At 39.9% G+C, this 26,711-nt stretch overlaps 1 protein-coding gene across 4 annotated transcripts in view; it reads right to left on the bottom strand.

Moving 5' to 3' along the window:
• The window catches only part of ZNF521 (zinc finger protein 521), a 312,190-nt gene that overhangs the window by 264,112 nt on the left and 21,367 nt on the right, over window positions 1–26,711 (bottom strand). For all 4 annotated transcript variants that reach the window (XM_019986858.2, XM_019986855.2, XM_019986857.2 and 1 more), the window contains one exon: window positions 16,251–16,430. Coding sequence is in view for 3 of the 4 variants with exons in the window: in XM_019986855.2 (XP_019842414.2) it covers window positions 16,251–16,430 (180 nt within the window). In the remaining variant the exon portion in view is untranslated. The remainder of the gene's footprint in view (window positions 1–16,250; window positions 16,431–26,711) is intronic.

Raw genomic sequence — 26,711 nt, 5'->3', positions numbered from 1 at the left:
TCCAATCTGAGCATGTATTTCCCACCCTCCCTGCACCACATAAAACCTTCGATGGCTATTTACTGCCTAAAACAGTAAGTATCAAATATTCTTAAGCTTCTAAAGTCAACACAAAAATGAAACGTTACTTGAATCTCCATTATATAAAACCTCTATTATATAAAACAATTCCAGCCTGGGCTGTCTGGTTTCAAGGAATGGAAGAGCGCTGATAACTCTACTCCTTACCTCCATGCCTCCCTGGATGATGTATACCTGTGAGGTTCCTCAGAGCACTTGGAAAAGCACAAGGCAAAGGATCAAATTTAACTTCCTAGTGTGGCCCTGCCATGGCCAGACCCACCTTCCCTTTCTGGTTCATTGCACTAACCAGCTTTCAAAATGGCCTCCAGTGAACCCCACCTCCTGGCATTCACGCCTTTGTGTAATTCCTTCTCATATCATACCCGGGGTGGTCTGTGTGATCAGTAATAGAATACAGCAGAAGAAATGTCACTTCCAAGATTAGGCCGTAAGAGACATTGCAGCTTCCGTCCCCCTGCCTCCTCTTATCCACACCTTTTCCTCTTACCTCTCCTTCTTCCTCTTAACTTATTCTGGGGAAAGTTAGCTGCCAGGCAGGAAGCAACCCTACACAGAGGCCTGTGGTGTGGTGACTAGGCCCATGTCTCTAGTCAGTAGCCACATGGTTGGAATTAGAAGTGAATCCTCTAGTTGACTGCTGCTGCTGCTAAGTCGCTTCAGTCGTGTCTGACTCTGTGTGACCCCATAGACGGCAGCCCACCAGGCTCCCCTGTCCCGGGGATTCTCCAGGCAAGAACACTGGAGTGGGTTGCCATTTCCTTCTCCAATGCATGAAAGTGAAAAGTGAACATGAGGTCGCTCAGTCGTGTCTGACTCTTAGCGACCCCATGGACTGCAGCCTACCAGGCTCCTCCATCCATGGGATTTTCCAGGCAAGAGTACTGGAGTGGGGTGCCATTGCCTTCTCCATCTAGTTGACTAATACATTCATATTCTCTCACTACTTCCCAATCTTGTACTTTGCTCTACCTTGACTTTGCCCCAGCAGATACTACGCTGTTTTGTCTCTCTTTCCTATTTTTCTTTCCCTTTTTGTCTGCCTGAAATGCCCCTCCCCATCTGTCTTCACTAGAGAACTCTCTCACCACTGAAGGCATCACATACTTCAGGAAGCCATACCTGAGTCCAGGTTACACTCAGAGACCCACCCTCAACCATTTTTTTTCTCCCAGAATATTTTAGGCCTTCCATGTCCAGTAGTTATTTGACAAATAGTAGAAACTTGATAAATGTTTATTGAATTGAACTGCTGATAAATGCATAGCATGTTGCATGCTAAGTTGCTTCAGTGGTGTCCAACTCTGCGACAGCTATGGACTTTAGCTTGCCAAGTTCCTCTGTCCTTGAAATTCTCCAGATAAGAATACTGAAGTGGGTTGCCATGCCCTCCTCTAGGTGATCTTCTGGACTCAGGGATTAAACCCATGTCTCTTCATGTCTCTTACACTGGCAGGCAGGTTCTTTATCATTAATGCCACCTGGCAAGTCCCAAATGCACAGTAGTATGCAGGGAAAAAAAAACTATAGTGAGGTGCTAGTCATTTCACTATCTCTGCATGATATTTTAGTGTAAAAAGGAATGGAGACACATACTTTTCATTGTACTAAGCCCAATCTAATCAATGTAATAACATCTGTATTAATAAACACATGTCAGTTTTAAGCTGATATTCACAAGAAGAAAGTTATCACTGTTTCATCATGAGGTCACCTCTGAGTGAACACCGGTACAAGTTTAGGCAATGCGTGGTCCTTTGCTTTTTTGCAAGGCACGCAACAAATGAACTGCAAAGAGCAGACCATCTGTTTGAGGAAGGAAGTAACAGAAATAATGGAAGGAGGGAGAAAAAAATGAGGTAAGGAAGAGGGGCTGTGTTCAGCTGTGCTACCTGATAACCAGACCATCACTTCAGTCCAAATGACAAAATGATATCAATAACTCCAAAAGAAGTTTCTCCTAAGAAGTGATCGAGTTTAGAAGATTATACCCTTTCTCGTAATAGAGAGATGTGGCTCCTACCCTAAAAATAAGGCCTTGGAAAAGGAAGAAAAGAAAAAGAAAGAAACAAACAACAAAATATGATGGAGGAGGGGGAAGCGCTAAATTACAGGGAGACGAAGAGTAGGAGGAGCAAAAGAACAAGTCAAATATTAGCTCTCGGAGAAAATTTTAAGTCTTCCCTTCTGAATGTATAATAATATATAATATTTAACATAAAATATTAAACCAGAACTTAACAGTCACAGACACTGCTTTCTGAAAATCAATATGAAATACTGGTGTAAAGCAAATACTTTTTCATAGAAAATAAAATTACATGTAAGAAATACAATCATCCCTGGGTATTCTTGGGGGATGATTCTAGAACACCCCAGAAGATACCAAACTCCATGTATGCTTGAGTCCCTAATATTTGCACATAACCTCAGCTTATCATGTTTAAATCATCTCTAAATTTATAATATGTAATACCTTGTAAATTCTATGTAAATAATCTAAATTATATGTAAATAGTTGCCAGAGTACAAGGCAAATTCAAGTTTTGCTTTTTTGTAACTTTCTGGAATTTTTTCTACTGAATATTTTCAATCTATAGACTGGTTGAATCTGAAGACGGTGGTTGAATTAAAGATGTAGAACCTGAGGACACGAGGGTTGACTGTGGTAAGTATATGACAGACAAGTTTCTTTTCAAAGAGATCACAAAAGCATTCTCAAAAGTCTGTCAAACTGGTAAGTATAATGAGGAGGAATTTTTCAGAAATTAAACTATAAGAATTAAGTTGGAAAGCAATCCAAGTAATACAAATATACACTTTAAATAATTGATAAATTAAACTGGAAAAATGTTTTCTTGAGTTGGCAACAAAAAATTACACCTTAGTATTTCAATGTGTAACAGTGCTTTTTGCCCCCCAAATTTTATTTTTTCCAGCTTTACTGAGATAGAATTGATATATAACAGTGTATAAGTTTGTGATGACTTGACACACTTACATATTGCAAAACGATTACCACGGTGGGTTTTGTTAACACTTCTATCACCTCACATAATTACTATTTCTTTGTTGTGATGAGAACACTTAAGATCTACTCTATCCGTAACCGTCAAGTATACATTCGAGTATAATTATCTATAACTACAATGCTGTGCATTAGAACCCCGGAAGGTACTCAGCTTATACGTGAGTTTACAACCAAAGGATCTGAAATTGGGATCTTGCAGAAATATCTGCCTTTCTATGTTCATCCCAGAGTTATTCACAATAGCCAAAACATGGAAACAACGTTTTTTTTTTAAATAGAGACAGCTGTAATTTACTCGTTTTCTAAAAAAAATTTTAAACTAATTTTTATTGGAGAATAGTTGCTTCACAGTGTTGTGTTACTTCCTGCTGTACAGCAAAATGAATCAGCCAGACACATACATATATTCCCTCTTCTTTGGATCTCCTTCCCATTTAAGTCACCACAGAGCACTGGGTAGAGTTTCCTGTGCTGTATAGTAGGCTCTCATTAGTGACCTATTTTAAGTATAGTATTAGCAGTGTGTATATGTCAATCCCAATCTCCCAGTTCACCCCACCCTCCCCACCCGCCTTGGTATCCACACATCTGTTCTCTACATCTGGGTCTCTATAGCTGCTTTGCAAAGGAGATCATCTCTGCCGTTGTTCTAGATTCCATATATGTGTGTTAATATACGATATTTGTTTTTCTCCTTCTGACTGACTTCACTCTATACGACAGTCTCTAGGTCCATCCAAGAGACACAACTTTTAAATAATTTTAACAATGATAAGCTTTTCTACAGAAAGGTTATTTTGTAAGAATGATAGAGACAGGCAAATTGGTAGCTGCTCTAACTTTTATTGTCTGTGTCTCTATTCAGTTCCCAATTTATAGAAGATCTGAATATCTGCTCTGTATTCTAACATCTCCCACATCAGAAACCATAAGTGGTGGTGTCATTAAAATGGACAGAACTCCAGGAAAGCCTCATAAAACTGACCAACCTTCATCATGTAAATAAACTTCCATGAAAATGGACATGTCTCAAGACTAACTGGAATTTTTTTCTTTTTGGAAAATAGTTCCGTGTACTTGCCAACTGTGTACATCCTAATACTAATTATGCAATTTAAAGTTAATGAAGCTCGTCACTGCAATCATCCTTGTCTACATTTTTATTTAGTCACCAGGGGGAGCTAATACTGCTCTGTGGGTAGGTAAGAGTCTAGAAACTAGATTGTGTTAAAGGGGGAAAAATTAAATTGATGTATTAAACATAACTCAAATAAGGTCCACAGTGCTGATAAGGTAAATATATCACACATTCAAAAAGCAAATTAGACATAGATCATTTTTTTTTTGGTAAACAAAGAAGTTATTAGAAGTTATTAGTTAATAGAAAACACTAAAAGCCATCAGTTAGTAGAAGCTTGCTCTGCTTAATGGAGGACATGTATAAACCCGGTCACTCATGGCTGTCTTTGGTCCTCGGGGTCTTACCATCCAGAGTTTGCACAACTGTCCATTTGTTGACTCCATTATTTTCTTGGTTTGAGGCACTACTATGATTCTACCTTCTAACAGCTAATCATTTGCTCAAAAATATCCCATATAATTATATTATAATTATTTTGAAACAAATGTTACCTTATCCTTTTGCTCCACATATTTCCTTCTGTCCCAATATATGTTTTAGCACTTTTAACGTGTGTTCAAAGAGTTCTACCCAATAATCTACTTAAATTCATTCTACAATTCACCCTGGAGACATAATCCCTTTAAACTTTGAGGAGCTCCAGTTGGAACAAAGAGGGGAAGAGGGTTCAGAGTTTGTGAAATAATCACCTCTAATCGATCAATTTCCCCTGAAGGTAAAGCTGAAGGAAAGGAGGAGTGAAGAGTTCCATCCAATTCCTTGAAGTTTAAAGGAACTAAGCCCTGAGGCACAGTGCACCCTGATTCCTGCCTTACCCTCCCAAGGCCCTATTAAGAGGTCACAGATCTCTGTGACATCCCTGCCATTCCCCAAAGACAAGAGATCCAGACACAGACTTCACACAAAGAGAAACGACCGGGAAAGAGTCCACTTTTCTTATCAATTCACTATCTTATAAAGGAAGTAGATAGCATCTTAAGTATAGTAATGTCAAAAAAAAAAAAATTGCAGTCATGCAAAACTGTAAAAATTCAACCTCCAGGTTTTATCATGTTGAATTTCACGTTCGAGAACAGGCTACATGTGGCAGAGCTCTTATGTGCACGTGACTATCCAAATAGCTAAACACGGCCCTGCTTACAAGACAGACTGAATGGCTGCACAGGGGCCGAGCAAATAGTTGGTCTCTTTTAATTCATCTTCCCCACAAAAGAGGCCCCACTGTTTCCACATCCCAAATACAGCCCTTCATTTATAATCTTTACACTTCTCCACAGGGACAAACTGACAGCTTTAATTACCATCAATGACCATCAAGGACACGGTGGAAATTCTTGAAGATATTCTCCCATGGCTTGTGTTCTTGACATTTTATTTACAATTTTTTGGCAAATAAATCCTGAAACCACAGAATTGGATGATAATATGTTCATTATCAATTATACAACTAAGGCCAGACCATTTCTCTAAAACAGCTGTGGTTCCACAAGACATCCAAAGGTAACATTTTTAATACACAGACAAATAATGCTAATTCACTTCTTGAGTTCTACTCATTTCAAAATGCTAATTTCAAAAACCTCAGATTAATCAAGGAGCAGGTAATTTGCAATACAGTTACAGCTAATACAGAATACTCTCCACTTAGGTCTTACTTGAAAAAAATACAGTGAATTCACCCATTTATTTTCTATTTCTAGGAGATTTCATCCTTTAGGAACTTTCTGTTGATAATCAGTAGCTTTCTGGTGATTCACAAATTATTAAAACAGGCTAACAATAAAAGCACCTAATTTTAAAATGCACATCAAAAATATGGAGAAATATTTCTTACACTACCCATTCAACATTCCAGCTATTTAACTTTAATATATATAATAACTCATCATTCACAGTGGAAAAATATACCTCATCCATAAAGGCCTTTCATAAACCTCAATTACAATGCCCCAAAGTATTCAAAAGCACCAAGACAATAATGGATCTGAAAATGATTATTTTACATCCATGTTTTGGTAGAGAATTTCACAAATATATCAAGAAAAGGACAATAGATGACGTACTAATATCAAAGTTTTGCTGCAGCCCAAGCAATATGGAAATAACAAACCTTTTATAGCAACCGACTCCTCCAAAACCAGAAAAAGGAGATCAGTCAACCAAAATTCGAGGTTGGAACCAGTTGTGGACAATTGCTTTATCTCTGATAAATGCGTAGAGGAACTTAGGTCATGGTCCTGCTAGACCAAGAAACTGACATACTGAGCCACACCACTTTCTCTGAAACTGAGAGGAGCAGAGACTTGGTGTGTTGTTTTTCTTATGATGAGGTCAATGACAGTCAAGAACAGTGGTCTCTCAAATACAGGGTATACATCCTAGGATAGAAAAGATAGCCTGAATATTTAGCAACCATCAGAAGAGACATCAGCCATAAATAGCCACCCAGGAACAACATCCTGAGAGTAAGACAAACAGTACTCCTGTCATCCTGGGTGCCCTTGCCCTTCCACTCCGTTCCCACATCTCAAAATAGCGCAGTGGCCTGTGCCCAGGGAAACAGGCTTGCTGATCACCTTGTTTAATGTTCACTCATCTAATTCACACAGAATCCTCAAATTTTGACAAGTGATTTTTAAAGTCTTCTGCAAGGCAACCGGGGGATGTTAACAGGTGAGCACAAGTAATCAACAAGAAAATGGCGAGTCTAGCCTTTCCACTCCCAGTAAAAGCTCTTTGTCAGCCACTGAATGAAGAGGGAGAAGATATTAATACAAACAATTTAATCAGATGTGAGTTGGCAAAACAAAATTGAGATGACCAGGAAAGCTATCTGAAATATGAGCTGATAGACACCATTGATAATTATGAACCTCAGCGAGAAGTGTAATAACATATGTTTTCTCTTTGTGGTTTTCTGAGATAGCTCTATTAACTCTCACAACCATTAAAATAAATTGTCAAAATAAATGAACCTATATCAGAACTTCAAAACAACATACATTTATTTTTAAAATCTATGTCATCTTCACCTCATTTTTCAATTTCTATTTTTTGAGTGTTGTATCATACATGTATCTATGTAACATATTGATAAATACATATTTTGAAGATGTATCCTATATATGTTTAATCAAAAATATTGGAAACTACTGGTCTGAAAAATAAGAAGCATGTGGAGAAGGGGCTGGGGAATGTGAAAAGTGTTAATTGCTGAGTCATGTCTGACTCTTTGCCACCCCATGGACTGTAGCCTGCCAGACTCCTCTGTCCATGGGATTCTCCAGGCAAGAATACTGGAGTGGGTTGCCATTCCCTTCTCCAGGGGATTTTCCCAACCCAGGAATCAAACCCATGTCTTCTGCATTGCAGGCAGATTCTTTACCATCTGAGCCACCATGGAAACCCAATCTGTAGAAGCCACTAATTGCATTTGGCGGACTTAGAAGGATCTGAAGAATGAAGTAGGCTAAAAAACACTAAGGAAGTATCCAACAAAACCAGCTACACAGGGGCTTGATGAGCGGCAGCCTTGGGTGTGATGGTGCATGATCTCAAGTTTTCAATCTGAGACCTCCCAGTGGAAAAAAAAAAAAACACTAAGGAAATATTTTGGGTAGGAAACAAGAAATTGATCAAAACAGAGGATAATAGGAAAATAAAATATATAATGCCTTAAGCCTAATTGGAGAAGGCAATGGCACCCCACTCCAGTACTCTTGCCTGGAAAATCCCATGGACGGAGGAGCCTGGTAGGCTGCAGTCCATGGGGTCGCTAAGAGTTGGACACGACTGAGCGACTTCACTTTCCCTTTTCACTTTCATGCATTGGAGAAGGAAATGGCACCCCACTCCAGTGTTCTTGCCTGGAGAATCCCAGGGACGGGGGAGCCTGGTGGGCTGCCATCTATGGGGTCACACAGAGTCGTACACGACTGAAGTGACTTAGCATAGCACAGCATAGCATAAGCCTAATTAATATATAAATAGATAATTAATTAATATATAATGAATAACAAAGCACGAATAATGAATAAAGAAATCAATGTAGAAATATGCAAACCAAAGGTATAATGCCTTAAGCCTAATTAATATAAGCTAAAGTGTTAAAATATCACATTTATTTCATGTAACTTATTTCAACTAATGATTTGAAAAGGAAAACAGCAAAACAAAGAAGTTCTAAAAACAGTTTCAATATGCTTCTGCGAAAACTATGCTTCATTCAATAAAATGTTCCTTTTCCTTATTCCCAATGCAAACCAAACTTGCTGTTAAGAGTACTTGATTGTCAAGTGAAACCAACCAGTATTTAAATTCCCACAACTATATAACACATGTTCAATCACTTTCACTTTTTCTTTAAATTCTTTAGTTAAAAAAAAACAACAACCCAGATGTCTAAAAAAAGTCTTCAGTTCACAAAATCTATGTGAAGCTTCCAAGAAGCCTCATAACTCTTAAAATCAAATTAAGTGAACATGCTATTTTATACTGACGTGGTGTCCGATCATTGGTTCAGTGACTTTTCCTCAAAACTGTGAATCCGTACAATACTAATATTGGTAAAGGACTCACAGATCTGCCTAGGGTTAATAAATGCAATCTACAAATATGTTCTCTGAAAATACAACCACCTTGCAGTCGCACAAACCTCTACCTACCCCTCTCACCAGTAGTATGGTGGGCCAGAGGGTTAAGAACTAACATGGTGCTGTTTAGCTTTTCTGCATTTGCACCCAGGCAATTCACATTAATGATGTGAAAGAACACTTCACAGACAACTCAAGTTTGCAAATTAGCAGAGAAGAGAAAAATGACTCAGAACAACAAGCGTACAGTATTACCAAATGCACTTTACACATTTATCCTGTTAAGTGTAGCTTAGTTCTGACGATTTACAATGCTGGTTCTTACTCAGTTTTGTCAGCATAATAAAGTCTCCATAATCTCAGCCTTCCCCCCGCCCCCCAGCACCCTGCTATTAAATCTTTGTTGAGAAGTGTGATGAGACCCCTTTGGCTTCCAGCCCTCCCTACCCCCTGAGGGAACTGGCAAGAAATGATAGGGTTTGTGGATTAGGAAAATGAGAGGTTCTCTGTGCTTTTCCTTCTTTAAATATATATTTTGATAATCTGTCTTCTGCATCAGAGAGTCCCAACAGCATTAGTGTTGATTCCCCTCCCTTCCCAGCCTCCAGGAAAAACAGAGCATGGCTGGGGCGAGACAGGTGCTTTCCAACTACTGCTACAGCTGAAGAGCAGGGTTTAATTTTTCCACCTTTCCCCCTATACCTTCAAGCAGGGATGAGATAAGATTTATTTGTTCATCTTGGATTGCAGACTAGAGGGCAATTGCCTTGGGAGACAAAAAAGAAGGCCATCCTGTCCCTCATTATCCTAAGGGACTGCTCTGCTGCTTCCTGGGCCAGATGCTTGTCCAGAACAGCACTCACCTTCCAGAATCCCCCTCAGGGATGCACCGCGTGAACTGTGTGTGTGATGCCCGAGATCTCTGCGCCCTTGCTGGTCCACTGTCTGTGAGTTCAGTCCAGGCCACTGGTGCCTACTCACGAACTGACCTGGGGCATAACTGATGCCTGAGCTGACTTTCAAACCTGAGTCTAAAATGGATCATCCTGGTCCATCTTTGACCTTCGTCTCCCAAGGCCAGGTCTAGTCTAGGCTCACTTGGCAAGACTGTACCAGGATTTCAAAACTTTCAGTTTGGAGTGAGTCAGTTTTCACCTTGGCAGGCTCCCCCTTGGGGAGGAGAGTCACCAAAGAACTGATCTCAAGTTACCACAAGCACTCAGTTCAGGATGGGAATCTCATGGCAGGGTTTCTTCCAGTTCAGGGTGAAACTACCCTGACTAACTCCCATAGGTGTCAGACCACAGAATACCTCTGCTTTCTGTTACTGTGCAAATCAGCAGGTTTTAAGACTTTTCTCTCCCAAACTACTCGATAGCTAACTCTCCTATACACTTCCAGTTGTCCTCTCCTTCATACAAACTATTCACCAAAAAATTTTCAGGCTCTGATCTAGATGGATGTGACCACACACGTAAGTAAAGACTTCAAGATTAACAGACGGGAAGCCAAAAGGACTAAGGAAGAAAGCTGAGAAAACAGCAAGAGACTATAACACAGCCAGAAAGAGAAAAAAGAGGGGATGTATAAAGACAATAAGGAAATGAAGAGTCTTGAAACAAGGATAAGAAGAAGCAAAGGAAAATGAACAAAGATACAAATGAGACTACATGAAATTAAAAGAAAAAAAAGTGAAAAAGAAAAGAGTAAAATTAAAGGGGAAAAAAACCCCAAATACTAGACTAACATTTTGTCCTCTAGAAAAAAGAAGCACCAAGAGTTAACTCAAGCAGCAGGAAACTAAATTAGGAAGAGTAGGACCTTCTAACTTAGAGTAAAAGGTTTTAATCAAGGAAGAAGGTAAAAGCACCATATTACTTTCTTAATTAAAATGCTACCAGTGTCTTTAATCTCTTCCAGATTAGACTGAAGGGTGTGTGTGTATGCGTGCTTGCTGATCTCCTTCAGTCGTGTCTGACTCTTGGTGACCCCATGGACTGTAGCCTGCCAGGCTCCTCTGTCCATGGAATTCTCCAGGTGAGAATACTGCAGTAGAGAGCCACGCCCTCCTCCAGGGAGTCTTCCCAACCCAGGGATCAAACCCGCATCTTTTATGTCTCCCACATTGGCAGGCGGATTCTTTACTGAAGGGTACACTTAGTCAACTCAACTCAAGTTTGAACTCTAACACTTTCAGTTCAATTCAGTTCAGTTGCTCAGTCGTGTCTAACTCTTTGCGACCCCAACTGAACTGAACTGAAAGTGTTAAGAGTTCAAACTCGAGTTGAGCAGAGACTGAAGGGTACCCTTAGTCAACCCAAGTTTGAACTCTAACACTTTAAACAAATGTAAATCATTCCTAATTTTGTTCCTCACCCTTCTGTTCTCTCCCTGATCTTCCCTTTCTGCTTTTTCCTCATCGGTCTACCACCCTGAACATCATAAACAGGACCAAAGCCCATCAGCTTTACCTCTTCTGAAATATTTCATTAAATCACACATACGCCTCTGTTTTCCTTCCTTTGTTTAAAATGTTGTGGGATAAAATGATGTGAGCATAGACTAGGATTCTAAGATTTTAGAAAGCTTAAGATTAAAACAAACCAAATATTTTATTAGGGTTTGAGGTTTTTGAGGAATAAGAATTTTAACCCATAGGTATTATCTTCACCATACCATGTGCTGAATAAAATCAGCATTTTCTGCACTGATATTAAAGTTGTATAATATATAAAGAAATATATTACTGTATACAATATATAAAGTTATTCAGGAATAATTTTTTTTTGCTTCTACTCTATTTCATAGAGCTGGACATAAAGATAATTCCATGGTAGGAACTCAATAAAAGGTAAACACTAAATAGAATTTGAAGGCTTTTCTTTTTTAATATTGAATTTTAAATTTAATCTTTCACACGAGAGAGACACTTTTCTCACCTAAGGTAAGATTTCTTGCTGGCATAGTTTAAATTGGCCATATCAGTTGCATTCCCATGTCTTCACCCTAAAGTTAGCGTTGATTCCACATAAGTAGAACTTCCCTTTAAAGCTATTCCACTGAAAATAGAATCATATTAACGGTGCACTTAATGGGATTTTCCAAAAATTATGCATTCTGAGGAGAAAATGCACTAAATGAAGTCAATTAAGTGTACATGAGTTAGAAAATGCAAATAAATCCACAAAGAATACCTATACACACCCAATAGAATGCTTAACTTGAAAAGGCAAGCAAAACAAATGTTATCAAGGACGCACAACTTGAACTCTCAGACAATGCCGGTGAAAAGTGGGAAATGGTGCAACCACTTGTGATCGAGATTCAGAGGTTTTCCACAGAGTTAAGTATACCCTACCCTGTGATCCAGCAATTCTACTCCTACTCAACTCAAGAGAACTAAAACATACGTCCACAAAAAAGACCTGTATAGGAAGGTTCACAACAACTTTATTTATGGTAACCAAAAACTAAAATAACCAAAACATCTAGTAATAGGTTGGTGATACATTCACAGGCTGGAATACTACACAGCAATAAAAAAGAACCGACTTCTTATACATACAAGAATGAATCTTGCAGATAGTGTGCTGAACAAAAGAAACCAGACAAACGATGAGAGTTCACACTGTGTACGTATTAGAAGTTCTGGAAGAGGCGAAACAAACCTGCAGGTAAAAACTTCAAAGCTAGCTACTTTTGCTGGAGCATTACTGACTGGAAAAGAGTCAAGAGAAGAGAAATTTCTAGGAGATGATCTTAAGAGGGATATGGGTCACATGGGTATATGTATTTTATCAAAACTCATCAAATGGTACCCTGAGGACTTACAAATTTAACTCTATATAAATCATACATTATAAATTATAGCATTAATAATGATAAACAACTATTAAACTCTAGTCAGTTGGTCTGCTTATCCTGATGATATGAGTATGTAATTTTTAAACTACTTACTGTGTGTTCTAGACTCAGCAACTGAGTATATATATTGAAGATAATGGAAGCTAGGTGGCTCACTACTCGAGAAGGCAGTAACAAACATGGAGAGAAAAAAGATTGGGATGTTCAACAAGTGCTAAATTGAAATGATGGGCATCAGTAGAAATATTGGCTCTTGTTAGAGAGAGAAAAATACAAATATGTGTATATATTTGTGTATACATACATTTAATAAGCTATATTATACAGGTATTATACTAAGTGCTAAGTCACTTCAGTCCTGTCTGACTCTTTGCAACCCTATGGACTGTAGCCCACCAGGCTCCTCTTATTCATGGGATTCTCCAAGGAAGAATATTGGAGTGAGTGGTCATGCCTTCCTCCAGGGGATCTTCCCGACCCAGGGATTGAAACCTCATCTCTTGTTGTCTCCTGCTTTGGCAAGCGGGTTCTTTAACATTAGCACCACTTGGGAAGCCCATTACACTAAATACACATATATATTTCCTCATTCTATCTGCTGAGATGGTTTATAACCAATGATGGATCTTTATCAATGAGTACACATAGTGCCCACATCTTGATTTCTAAATACCTTGGTCCTCTTGAAGGAACCAGGGCTCCTTGGACAGAAGATTGATTAGGACCAGAACATGAGGAGCCTGGAGCATCTGTTTGAAGGAGAAACTGAATCTATCCTCAAATAGACAGAGACATATTAAGCTAACATAGGATCCAGTTTGAAGGGACTACTACTGACCAAATTTCAGTGAATTTGAGCAAGCAATGATAGTAATGAATTATGACCCATGAAAGAAAATAAAAATCCAAATGCCCACAGTGATATGAACACAAAAATCAATGAATGAATAAGAAATTGTAGTCTAAGGCCAACTAATAAATATAAAAATTATAAAGCTAAAGTGGGTATTTCATGAGAATGAAAATATTTACATGGTGTCAAAGTGAAAGTTGCTCAGTCATGTCTGACTCTTTGCAACCCCATGGACTGTAGCCTGCCAGGCTCCTCTGTCCATGGAATTCTCCAGGCCAGAGTACTGGAGTGGGTAGCCATCTCTTCTTCAGGAGGTCTTCCTGACCCAGGAATTGAACCAGGGTCTCCTGCATTGCAGGTTAATTCTTTACCAACTTAGCTACCAGGGAAGCCCCAAAGTATCTTCCCACAAATTACTTATTGTATTTACCAAGGGAAAACAACTTTTGAACACTGGAGAAAGTTGGCAGATCAGATCAGATCAGTTGCTCAGTCATGTCCGACTCTTTGCGACCCCATGAATAGCAGCACGCCAGGCCTCCCTGTCCATCACCAACTCCCGGAGTTCAATGACCCGCCACTTAAAACAAGTATTCAGTGTTAACCCCATCAACACTGGTAAAAATCAACATCAGATACTTCCTGACCTGATAAACTGAGAAGGGCCCAACATCACTTTGGTGGTATTCCTGCCATGGAAGTATGTCCAACTCTTAGTTGCTCACTCCTGTCTGATTCTGCAACCCAATGGACTTTATTTCACCAGGCTCCTCTGTCCAGGAATTTTCCAAGCAAGAATATTGGAATGAATAGTCATTCCCTTCTCCAGGGATCGAACCTGGGTCTCCTGCACTGCAGGCAGATTCTTTACTGTGTGAGCAACCAGGGAAGCCCCATGGAAGAATAGAAGCTGAATATAACCATAAGGAAACATCAAACAAACCCAATTATAAATAGGCATTTTATAAAATGCTGAGAGTTACTCTCAAAAAATGAGATCATTTCAGGTGAAAGGAGAAAAGAGAGACATGACAATTAAAAGTTATGCATGATCCTGAATCCCAGAGGAGAAAAAGCAAAACAACAAAGAAAAACCTTGAAATGACATTGTTGGGACAACTGTTGAAATTTAAATATTGGTTGTGGATTAGATAACAGTATTCTGTGTTAAATGTGAACTTCCCTCATTTTGATTAAGTGTGCTGTAGTCATGTAAGAGAATGTATTTATTCTTAGGAAGTACACAGGATATATTTAGAAGGGTGTGAAGTCTCCAACCTTCTCTCAAATGACTAAGAAAAAAAAATTAACGAGACAATGACAGAGCAAAGAGGCTAAAATACAAACAATGTGTGAATCAGATAAGTGGTAAACGAGAGTCACATATAATATCTTTGCAATTTTTCTATAAGTTTGGAATTATATCAAAAGAAAAGTTATCAAAACCCTAAAAAATATGTACACAGCCAATGTTTCTATAAGCTTCATAGATTCTCAAACTTACATTCCAAAAAAGATGATAATAGGTTTTCTAAAAGAAAGAAGAGTCTAATAAACATGCTCACTGCAATCCTTTTTTGAAAAGCAACAGTGCACTTCAATAAAGAAGCCTATTTAATTGGATTTAATCCAATATTTCCATAATAATCTGCTCAGGAAACCTAGTTTAAATGGAACACCTATTAAAATCTTGCAAAATTATCAACATTCTGTGGAAAACAGTTGCAGAACCACTTGTCTAATAAATACATTTCCTACACATGGTTAGTTGAAGAAAGATTTGTGCTAGGAAAATAAGAGAAAGAGATCTACAAATACACACACACCGGGGCAATGTCAGTTCCAAATAATAAGAGAAAAATGACATGATTATAAAAAGGGATGTATATATAAAATGTCCCTCCAACTTTGTATAGTATGTTCCTGCAGGATATATTTTTAGAGAGTATAACTTTGGTAACCGAGTTTTACTTTTATCCAACCATTAACTTGAACACGTCCTGTTTCCTGTCATTTTAAATCTGATTTTTACCATGAAACATAGAGGAGAATAGTTGCCATGACTTAAGTGAGCGCCTTCTGTGGGCCAGGCACTGTGCAAGGCTTAGAGAATACAGTGATGAGCAAGACAGCGTTCCTGCCACCCGTGAGCTTCCAGTCTAATGAGGGCGATGGAAAAGTTAACACATGCATTGAACACTGTGATATTCATGACTAAGCATAAGGCTTTACAGGGCAAAAAAGGCACTAAACTCAGCAAAGAGTGACCGATGAGGAAAAGTTTTCTTAAGGAGACGTTTAAACTAAATGAAATTCATGCATGCTAAACTTCTGGGAAAACATATTCAGAAGGTATTTTTAAACTTTATCTTAGCCACCCCATGTTAGGTTCTCCATCTACATAGTTTAAAAGACTACATCACTGTTGCTTCTTAAAAAGGAAACAAAAACATATCCCTTAGCTATCAATATCTAGGTACACTTCAATATCTAAGGATGATTGTGACACTGAACTTGCCATAAACCATTATCTTAGAAGACTTTCTAAAGCCCTTCCAGACTTACCTAGGTACTCAAGTGAAAGAATAAAACAGCTGGAAGACAACAGAAGAGAAAGGAACAAACGGAAAAAAAAAAAATCAGAAATAGAACAGGGTGAGGAGACAAGAAGTGATAAGTACTGTTTACCTGTCAGCTGACATTGATTGATCTTGTGTTCTGTGATATCGCTCAGTGACTCGAACACCTGGAGGCAGCTGTCACAGCTGTGCACAGCTTCGTCCTCTAGCTCCTCCCCGTCTTCCGGCCTCTTCTTACAGTCTATTGCTTCTCCATCTTCAGTCTTGTCTTCAAGTTTACAGTTGGGGTCTGAAAAAAGAAATCAAGACTGTAAGTATGGGGTTGAAAGATAGGTTCTTTTCAAGTCACTTTTAATCTTGCTACCAAAAACAGAAACACCTTCTCCCTGGAAGCTGCAAAAGGAGGGCTTTATTGCAGATTTTATTTCAGAAGCATCGAAAAATGAGTCCTCCCTAAAATCTGTCAGTTCCTGATGACTAGAGCATCTCTCCTCCAATACATAGCCCTTTTCCCAACCCCTTTCAAATAATTTGCCACCCTTAAAGTTAACTTTGACATTTTTTTCACAGCCTTCTTTTTTTTTTTTTTTTGCTTACAAGAGAGAGATAAATCACTTTTGAAATTAAACAGTCTCCAATACAGAGGGGAAAAACCACCGTGCTTGAGAATGAATTCCTTTTCTGCTAAATATACTCTTTCACAGGAAATTACCAGAATTAGCCAAAAGTCTAGAATAAGCTAAGCTAATTACCATAGGCACGAAATTGACCTTTACTTATAAACTGGTCAAAACACACAGTTACCCCATTATTTGTTAGACGGCAATAGCAAAATAAGCTCCGCCACGCAGCCAAACATTCTTGCAAGCACAAATTCAAGTGTAAATGCATTGGTATGTCTCTTGGTTTCAGAATCATCAAAAAACAAAACCAAATATACAAAGAGCAATTACAGATTATAATTGAGTCAACAACTTCAACTGACATTACTAGCCTCAAAGAGCTGAATAGTGGGAAAACTAAAAATGCTGCTGCCAAGTCGCTTCAGTCGTGTCCGACTCTGTGCGACCCCATAGACGGCAGCCCACCAGGCTCCCCCATCCCTGGGATTCTCCAGGCAAGAACACTGGAGTGGGTTGCCATTTCCTTCTCCAAAGAGCTAAATAGTGGGAAAACTAAAACTAGTTCCATTCTAACCCTAAGAATGACACACAAAAAGCAAGAGGGACTAAGACAAGCAAAAACCCACATGATGTTTCCCTTGGAGCTCAATAAATACTTCGTGATTTCTTATGCTGTCTTTTGCCTCATTTTAAAGAAGTACCCCCAAATATTTTAGTGCCGCTGCTTCTCTTTGCAGGAAAGCAGAGGAAGAGAAAGAATGCCTCTTTAGGGAAAATTGGGATAATAAAATCTGTGACTTCGTTTACAGAACATTCATTTCGAATAGCAAAAAGTCCTCCAAAGTCAGAAGTAAATTATGTCTCAAAACAGAGTTTTCAGTGAAATAGTTACAAAAGAATTGTATCAAGGTACCTAAGAAATATGTAATATGTTTTCTGTAGTCATTTTTTTTTAATATGGAGGATAAATATTTGAAATATTGCAATCCAGAATTCACAGAATCAAATGAGCCCAGACTTCACTGGAAAGTCAATGAATGCCATCAGCCTCCCATCCGGCTATCGAAATTTCTGCCACTCTGCATGCCAGTTGCTTCTGCGAACCTGCTTCTACAACTCACAGTGCTGCCCTTTGGCTGGCAGTTGCTCCAAAGCCTTTCTTCACATCTGTAATAAACTTAACTATATCATCACCCTTCAAACGATTCCCAAATGCCCAAATCAACTTACATTTCAACATGGAGAATGATCTCTTGGGTTCATGAGGCAAAAGCAGAATCCCCAATTCAAAGAGCAAGTAGTTTTTGTTTATTTGTTTTCAAACAAGAACGTCGGGTTAAAGTAAATTGATAATTCGGGTTGATTTGTCATCTGGAAAATTATTATCTCCATACTCTATGCAGTGTCCGTTTCAATATACTGAGTTATAGACTGCTCATCCCTGGGGGAGTAATCACAGGACCTTTTTCATTTGCCCTGTTCTTTGCCCAGCACAGCACTATGTCCGGGTAAGTGCTTAGTAAATAGTATTTAGTGATGACGAGAAGGGAGAGGAGAGAGGAAAAAAGGAGTACATTAAAAAGTCCTTTCCTAGTATTTTTCCTGTGAATGGGAACAGACCAGTTACCTCCAAATTCAAAAGTATCTACATGCCTACATCTTCGAAAGCTGATGCAATGTCAAAGCATCACATATGCCTTTGCTGGTTTCAAATGTTTCATCTAGCGCTACAGACGCAACAAATAGGTAATGGTTCAAAAAGCTCCAACAAGCTAAAACCGAGTGGTAAAATACTGCCAAATTAGAGCCACTCAGGAAAATAAGTAAGTGTCCCCACTACGGCGAACTGGCCCCCACACCCATTCAACCCTTGGTGGAAGGCAGCAGACACCTACTGAACACTCCTGGTTGTTTAGCATGAGTTTCCAGTTTCTCATAAAACTGACAGCACTCAGGGAAATGTGGGGGCTGGGTCTGAATTTTAATATGATTATTTAAATGCTACGCATCAAGTCTGCAGGCCTGTTTGTTTTTAAATAAGGAGACACTCTGAATACTTTAAGTAGTATGCAGAGAAAATGATAAGAACTTGCCTTCCTTATTATTCAAGAATATGGGCACTTTACACGAATCCAAATCAAAAATATCAAACAAATAGGAAAGCCTGCATGATGCTTTAGGTCTTAACAGCTAAGGAATGACCCCGGTCCATGCTTCTGACACTGTGGCTAGTTATTAAAATGAGGGTCATTTTAAGACTAATAAAAAATGGTTTTGCTTCCACTTCTGCATTTACAGATAGAATCCTTCAGGGACTGAAGTCAGTCAAGCTTATTCACTTCTGCTGGAACTTCAGGATGCAAGCTCCAGCCAACTGGCGAATTTGTTTTTAGGTCACCACTTAAGAGGGACCCTCTGGGGGGTGGGTGCGATTACAGTCTCTGATGCCTTAGTGTAGTATAATGAGCTCCAGAATCTTAGGCTCTCTCCTAACGAGTAGATTGTTGTTGTTGTTGTTGTTGTTTTGCCAACCTCCATGTCCATGAAGAATTCGCTCTTGCCCATTCAAAAGATGCGTTTATTTGTGTTACGAGTTTCCATTCGTAGTGGCGCTGGAAGATTCCAGAAAGCTTACATTGTCAACCATTTCTTTCCCACAGGTGGCTACACTTCAATAATTGCACATGGCCTTAGTTAGGTAGTTTTTATAAAGTCCTTTGAGAGTCAATCATAAAAAATAATTGTATTACTCTGCTAGCCATTCAAACCTCTGACTTCAACCTAAGGGGTTATAAATACAGGGTCTGTGCCTGTGAACACTGCCCCACCCCCAACACCACTGCAGGATGGACAGCTGTTATTCCAACTCTCTTGTACTACAAACCCTCCCAAAGGGCAGTATTTTAAAGTACCTGCACATCTCCCCTCCCTGCACTGCGACTACCAACTCCATCACAGCCGCAGGCACCGTTCTGTCCGCTGCCCTGAAGGAGGCCACCCAAATGTGTTTCATCCATCACACACAACCTCATGCCCAGCCAACTTTCTGGCTCATCCCTTCTGAAAGGGCCCTAGGAGGCATTAGACTTAACAATGTTTGAACTTGGATAAAGGCTTAATTTTGGAACAAAGACACAATTATTATTATAAAAATAAGTGGCGGCTCTCTGTTTTCAATTGTGTTAACATTACTTATAAATGGAAATTTAAAAGAAAGTGTGATTTTTTTCCCCTTATTATGTTCCCTGGTAGGTGGTTTCTTCCTTCTTCTCATCCTCCTCTTCATAAGGGTTGTTATTGCTACAACTTGGTTTAATAAAATTACAACTTTGGGGAAAATGAAAAATTGCGCTGGCTTAAAAGTGTTGGAGGCAATAAACCCATGGACTTCAATTAATTTCAAGTGTGGGATCAGTTTAAGGCCAACCAGCAGAAATTCTATTCTGTCCATGTAAAAATGAGGTTTCACCACATTTACTTTTTATAACCTATATAAAAGTCAAGTAAAAGTAATGAATATCTAAAAGCCATCTCAGTGGACTGGCAAAGACTATCTGTATTCTTGAAACTCATCCTACATATTTCTCTCTGTGCAACAAGGATCCCAGGCCTGATCAAAGTTAAAAAATGTCAAACCACTGAGAACACAGCCCAATTTCCAATCCATCTCACTGCCTAGAAATGGACCTCCTTCCAAGCCACTTTTGCATGGAAAAGCACTGGCAAAAGTAAGAAAAACTAAGAGATCATGTGGTTATAATTATTACCAGGCAAGGAATATTTCTGCAGCTCAGTGGTAAAGTAAAACTCTGTCGCTTTCTGCTCCCAATAGTGTCCATCGCAAAACAACTGCCTCATTAAATCTCTGCAGTAAGATTAATATGCCGTAGCCGCACTACATTTATAACTTGGTACTCTATAAAAAGCACATTTAATGGTAAGAGCCAGAGCCTAGATACAAAGTATTACTATAAAAACTTCTGGCAGCGAATACACAGTGCAGGCCCTCTGTCCTTCTTGCCGGAGATATAAATGAGGCTTTTTCCTGGTGGATTCTAAGCATGAGGCTCTACCTTACAAACCAGTCTGTTTTTACGAGAGTGGCAGAAACACAGGATTCAGAGGATGATGTAAATATGAATGCAAGAAGACTACTTAACAACTAAGATTGGCAAGAGATGAATGAACCCAAAATACTCCACTTACACACACGCAAACTTAAAAACTGGACCATTTCCTAACAGTTTGTTCTCTGGTCATAGCCAGCTTTTCACCAGATTAAACAACCATGGCATGAATTACTCAATCTTAAAGCAACCCACACAGTGCCAGTAAGTTCAAGAAAATACCAGCTAAAATATGCACACTGCCTTAAAAAAAGAACAAGTCTTGGCTTCATGTGAATACCATGACCTCTTGGATCTGAATCACCTAAAACTACAAAACACTAGATGGTCAATAAAAAGTGAGCTCAACACGACATTATTAGTGGACTAGTAAAAGTATGTTTTTGTTATTTTGGAAAGCGGCCTAAGTTCTTTCTTCCAAGGATATCTTCTGAAAATAAAAAAAAAGCATTATAACCCTAGTGTCTTATTTTCAGGAACTCGATGATGAATAAGTCAACAGATAATTTAAACACATGCATTCCACACTCAAATGTCCCCAGGTTGCTACGAATGATGCACCTCAAGTGAACAATAAGCTTGTGCCCCAAATTGTCTGATGTTGTTTTTCAAGTTCACATATAGTCACAGTGACTGGTCTTCTAAGGTTTACTGAAGTTCCACACCTAAAAAGTAAACCAGAGACTGCTCTTATTTAGAGCAAACAATGTCTGAAAGCACTCCTACCCTAGCACGCCTGTGTACTCAGTTGCTTCAGTCGTGTCCGACTCTTTGCGACCCCATGGACTGTAGCCCACCAGGCTCCTTTGTCCATGGGATTCTCTAGGCAAGAATACTGGAGTGGGTTGCCATTTCCTTCTCCAGGGGATCTTCCCCATCCAGGGATCGAACACACGTCTCATGCGTCCCACGCACTGCCAAGCAGATTCTTTACCACTGTGCCACCTGGGAAGCCTCTAGAAATGTGCTCAAATTCCATCAACTGGTGTATCCTGATGCTAAGAAGAGAGGAAAAGTTACCTTTGGGCTACAAAGAGTTAAAGAGGAGCTTTCCTCCTTTACCAAAGGGTAAAAAAAACCAAAGGGTGGGATCATTATTTTGTGCTTTCTGGGCTCTACATATGCATTCTAACTGGAAATCCCATAAGATGAGAACAGACTTGGGGAAAATAAATCATCCATTGTTATAAAATCACAAGCAGGCTCTGATGAAGGAACAGGGCTGTCTGGACCCCACCTGCCTGCTACTCTGCTGCCTCCCCTTTTTCTACTGTCAAGAAAAAGTAAACAAACAAAACAAAAGCAAAAGCACTCTGAGGTGGTCAAGGATGCACATGCCCAAACTCTGGCCTCAACTGGCAGAACAGGGACAGCCATCGAGGTTGAGACCTGGTGATGACAACAGGTCCAGGGAGCTCAAGGAATCGTGGATACAAACGTGCTCTTTTTACTTTTCCTACAATGTTCATGTTCTAACCACTCTATTCTCTGAAAGTTGTTAAACTGTTTTAAAGAAAAAAGGGGGGAAAAGAGAGAGAGAGAGGAAAAAAAAAAAAAAAAAACCTTTTCATGTACTTTTCTTTCCTGCCTCTAAAATCTCATATAGAAAGAATTATCTCTATGTTAAACAAAATCCCACAGTTGGAGTCTAGAATTTCAGTGGTTTTGCTTGATTGTTCTACAGGTCTATCACGGTCCTTGAGGACCAAAGAGAAATGTATCAGATGCTCTATTAGGAAGGGGCACATGCCAAATATGAACGTACGGCCACTCTTCTTTATACAATGAAATTCCTCATAGGAGGATGCTGAGTGAGAGGAAATTAGCCTTGAGAGAGGTTAAAACACACACACAGACACAGACACTCTGAAAACTACACACTCAAACTTTGGAACCAAATAAAGTTTCTCTTCTTCCAATCAGAATCCTATTCAAATTTCCTTCCTCAACTTCATCCTTATGTATCTTTAACATGAAATTTAGAAGAAAGCAATCCTAGCACTCTAACTTTCATAAAGAGGATTTATAAAGAGATTCCCACCTTAATCATTTAACCTTCAATTTGGGGGACTGTGGTTGTCTTGTTGCACCTTCAGCAAACAAACATTTACTGAGCATCCACATAGTAAGAGGCATTTGGCTAAGGCCCTGGGCTTCCCAGGTGGCGCTAGTGGTAAAGAACCTGCCTGCCAATGCAGGAGACATAAGAGACGGGGGTTCGATTCCTGGATGGGGAAGTTCCCCTGGAGGATGGCACAGAAACCCACTCCAGTGTTCTTGACGGAGAATCGATGGAAAGAGGGGAGTAGTCCATAGAGCGGCAAAGAGTCAGACACAACTGGAGCAACTCAGCTCGCGCACACACACACACCAGAGATGCAAAGTCTAACACCTGGTCCTTGTCCTAAGGAGCTTAAAATCTTCTGCACAGCTTCCCAACCAGTGGGTCAAAAGGGGGTTCACGTGTTCAAGGATACCAACTCCACCCTCCAAGTGGCCACGTTACAGCTAGAGATAATTGGACACTGGCAGGCCAATTGCTTCTCCATTTATCCAAGTGTTTCCTTCAAAATGTTTCATTTTTCTGTGTGTGCCATGACATGAGAAGGGCTGGGAAGCACTGGGGCAGAGAAAAGGAGAGATGAATAAACCGATAACTGCAGAAGGTAGTGCTCAGCTGGAGGGGCTTTTCAGTTAGATGGTGCAGCGCAGAAAAATGTTAGCTAAAGAGGAGCAGCACTGGGCTGTTATAAAAGATGAGTAGCCCTGAGGACAGGCTTCCCTGGTGGCTCAGCTGGTAACGAATCCACCTGCAATGCGGGCGATCTGGATTTGATAGAGGAGGGCATGGCAACCCACTCCAGTATTCTTGCCTAGAGAATCCCCATGGACAGAGGAGCCTGGTGGGCTACAGTCCATGGGGTCGCAAAGAGTCAGACAGGACTGAGCGACTAAGCACAGCACAGCGCTGAGGACAAGTGATAGATGGCACTCCAAAAAGAGGAAACAGGGCACTCCCAAGGTGGGCCAGTGGTTAAGAATCCGCCTTGCAATGTAGGAGACGTGGGTTCAGTCCTGGTGGGGGAAGCAAGACCCCACATGGCTTGGTGCAATTGAGCCCAGGCCTTAATTAGTGAGTCCATGCAATGCAGTGGAATATCCCACATGACACAACTCAGACCTGATGCAGCCAAATAAATACATACACTTCCTTTTTTTTTTAAAAGAGGAAACATATGTAAAGGCAGAGATGCAAAACATGATGCTTTCCAAGAAGCGAAAGCTCTTCTATGCTACTCAAATGAGGGGCTCTGGATAGAATGAAAGGAAATGGGAGCAGTGGCAGAGACGAGGCTGGAAAAGTGAGTGGCTCACTGGAAAAGTGAGCGGCTCACGAGGGAACTGCTGCTGCTGCTACTGCTGCTAAGTCGCTTCAGTCGTGACCGACTCTGCTCGACCCCATAGACGGCAGCCCACCAGGCTTCCCCGTCCCTGGGATTCTCCAGGCAAGAACACTGGAGTGGGTTGCCATTTCCTTCTCCAATGCATGCAAGTGAAAAGTGAAAGTGAAGTCACTCAGTCATGTCCGACTCTTCGAGACCCCATGGACTGCAGCCCACCAGGCTCCTCCATCCATGAGATTTTCCAGGCAAGAGTACTGGAGTGGGGTGCCATTGCCTTCTCTGCACGAGGGAACTACTGTGGGCTAAATAGTCAGATGTCAACCTGGTGCTATGAGAAATCACTGGAGGACTTTAAGGAAAGTGACTGGTTTCATGTACATTTTAGAGAGATGCCCCACTGATGATTAAGAAGAAGGTTTGGAAAGAGACCAGAACTGGAAGCAAAGAGACCAGTATGGTGACTCTGACACAATGCAGGGAAGAAGTGCAGAGAGAGCAAGCTAAATCAGTAGCAGAAAGGGTTAACGCGAGGCACCCCAGAAACAGGATCTGGAAGACTTCAGATGGACTGTGGGCCTAAGAAAAGGGGGAGCCGGCTCAGTGACAGCCAGGCATCAGGCATGGTGGAGCCGGTCCTAGAGATGAACTTGCTGTCTTGGCTTTAAGACAAGTGTATTAACCAAGGCTAATTAAACAGGTGTATGAACCACGGCTTTTTTCACTCTCTTCATACCCAGATTTCACCTTTTATCTGTAATCCCAATAAAGCCAAAGCTGGAGAGAGATTGGACAGAAATACCACAATCACACCAGCTAACTTTTTAATCTAACGGGAGAGATTTGCAAAGGCCCACTGACACTTCCTGGGACTTAAAAGGTCTTTGGTGAGATTCCTTTTACTTTGGTCTTGTTTCAAACACACATAAAGCCAAGGGAAAATAAATCCAAAACTTTTTGACTAAAAACAAAAACAGATATTGATTCTAATAGCGCTCTTTTATTCTCTTTTAGGGGGAGAAAAAAACATTAACTCTTAGTTTAAGTTACTATGATTCCGCATGTAGTTCATGATCCTTTCTCAAAGACAACGTGATACACTAGGCCACTACTGTCAGCAATATAAACCCAAGTGAATACATTAAAACATTCACATCAAAAGGCTCGGCCTTGGGACTCTCCCTGATGGTCCGCCGCTTAAGAATCCACCCCGTAAAGCAGGGGACATGGATTCGATTCCTGGCCAGGGGACTAGGATCCCACATACTGAGGAAAAGAGCAACTAAGCCCACATGCCCCAGCTGCTGAGTCTGCGCCCGGAAAGGAACCACCCCGCCTGGCGCAACGAAAACCTAGGGTGTCACAACCAAGACCCGAAACAGACGAATAAATAATAAAATAAATAAATAAATATTTTTTAAAAAAGAAACAAAAGGCTTAGGCTTCATGTGGAAGAAAATAGAGCAAGAAACCACAAGAATGATAAGTCAACCTAACAAACACGAGATGGAAACACTTAAAACGGGTACACAAAATCAAAACCATCTAACCTAATAGAGGAAAAGATTATCCCAGAAAGGTTTTGTTCTGTTTTTCCCCTACATGAAGGGTTTTCGGTGCTCTCTCCCACGTCTTTTTATTGTTGTTGCTGTTTTGTTTTGTGGGTCTTCTTGGCAAACGCCTTTCTTCTCACCTGATTTGAGTCCCTTCATTCTTCCACTTGGCCTGGTGCCTTCAGGTGTCAACATCACGGGCTCACTGGGAAGGGGCTGGTAATACATCTGAGTATAGTCCCTAACTCCCTATAAAAACCGACAAAGAAAACCAACTTCTACATCCCTCAGCTCAATCTTCAACCAAGTCCATGGACACTTTGTTCCATTTTATATTAGAAAAATATTACATAAAGTTATTGTTAACATCCAGATACCCTGGTCTAATTTTCTACAGCCAAGTGATTTTAAAACTGCTAAAAATCTACTCTGGAAGAAAACAAATTATTTAAAAACACTTAAGTGTAGTTTTTAGCACATAATGACCAGGTACCCTGAAAAATGCTTCTTAGGGCAACTATAAATGAAACATGTTTCTGAACCTAGGATTCAGACATCTGGATATTTGGGGAAGAGTCTACTTATTTTTTCTTTAAATGTCATCAGTAAGCCTCAGGTATAGGATTAATAGCATAGTGAGGAAGTATTACTCCACCCAGGCAAAGAAAACCTGGAAAGAAAACCTTTATATTCCAGACATCATACTTTCTGATATTTCTCCCAACTGTTCTTATGACTTCAGCTATTTTCTATAATGCCAATCCAATTGTAACAATATTTCTTAACTGGACACTTAAAGTTAACTATCTCAACAATTACTGAAGCACACTAGCTTAGGGAGAAAGTTTTGTTTTGAACAAGAACCA

The sequence above is a fragment of the Bos indicus genome, chromosome 24 (assembly GCF_029378745.1).
Source record: "Bos indicus isolate NIAB-ARS_2022 breed Sahiwal x Tharparkar chromosome 24, NIAB-ARS_B.indTharparkar_mat_pri_1.0, whole genome shotgun sequence".
In the NCBI taxonomy this organism is placed as follows: domain Eukaryota; kingdom Metazoa; phylum Chordata; class Mammalia; order Artiodactyla; family Bovidae; genus Bos; species Bos indicus.
This window is presented reverse-complemented; position numbering and strand designations above follow the sequence as displayed.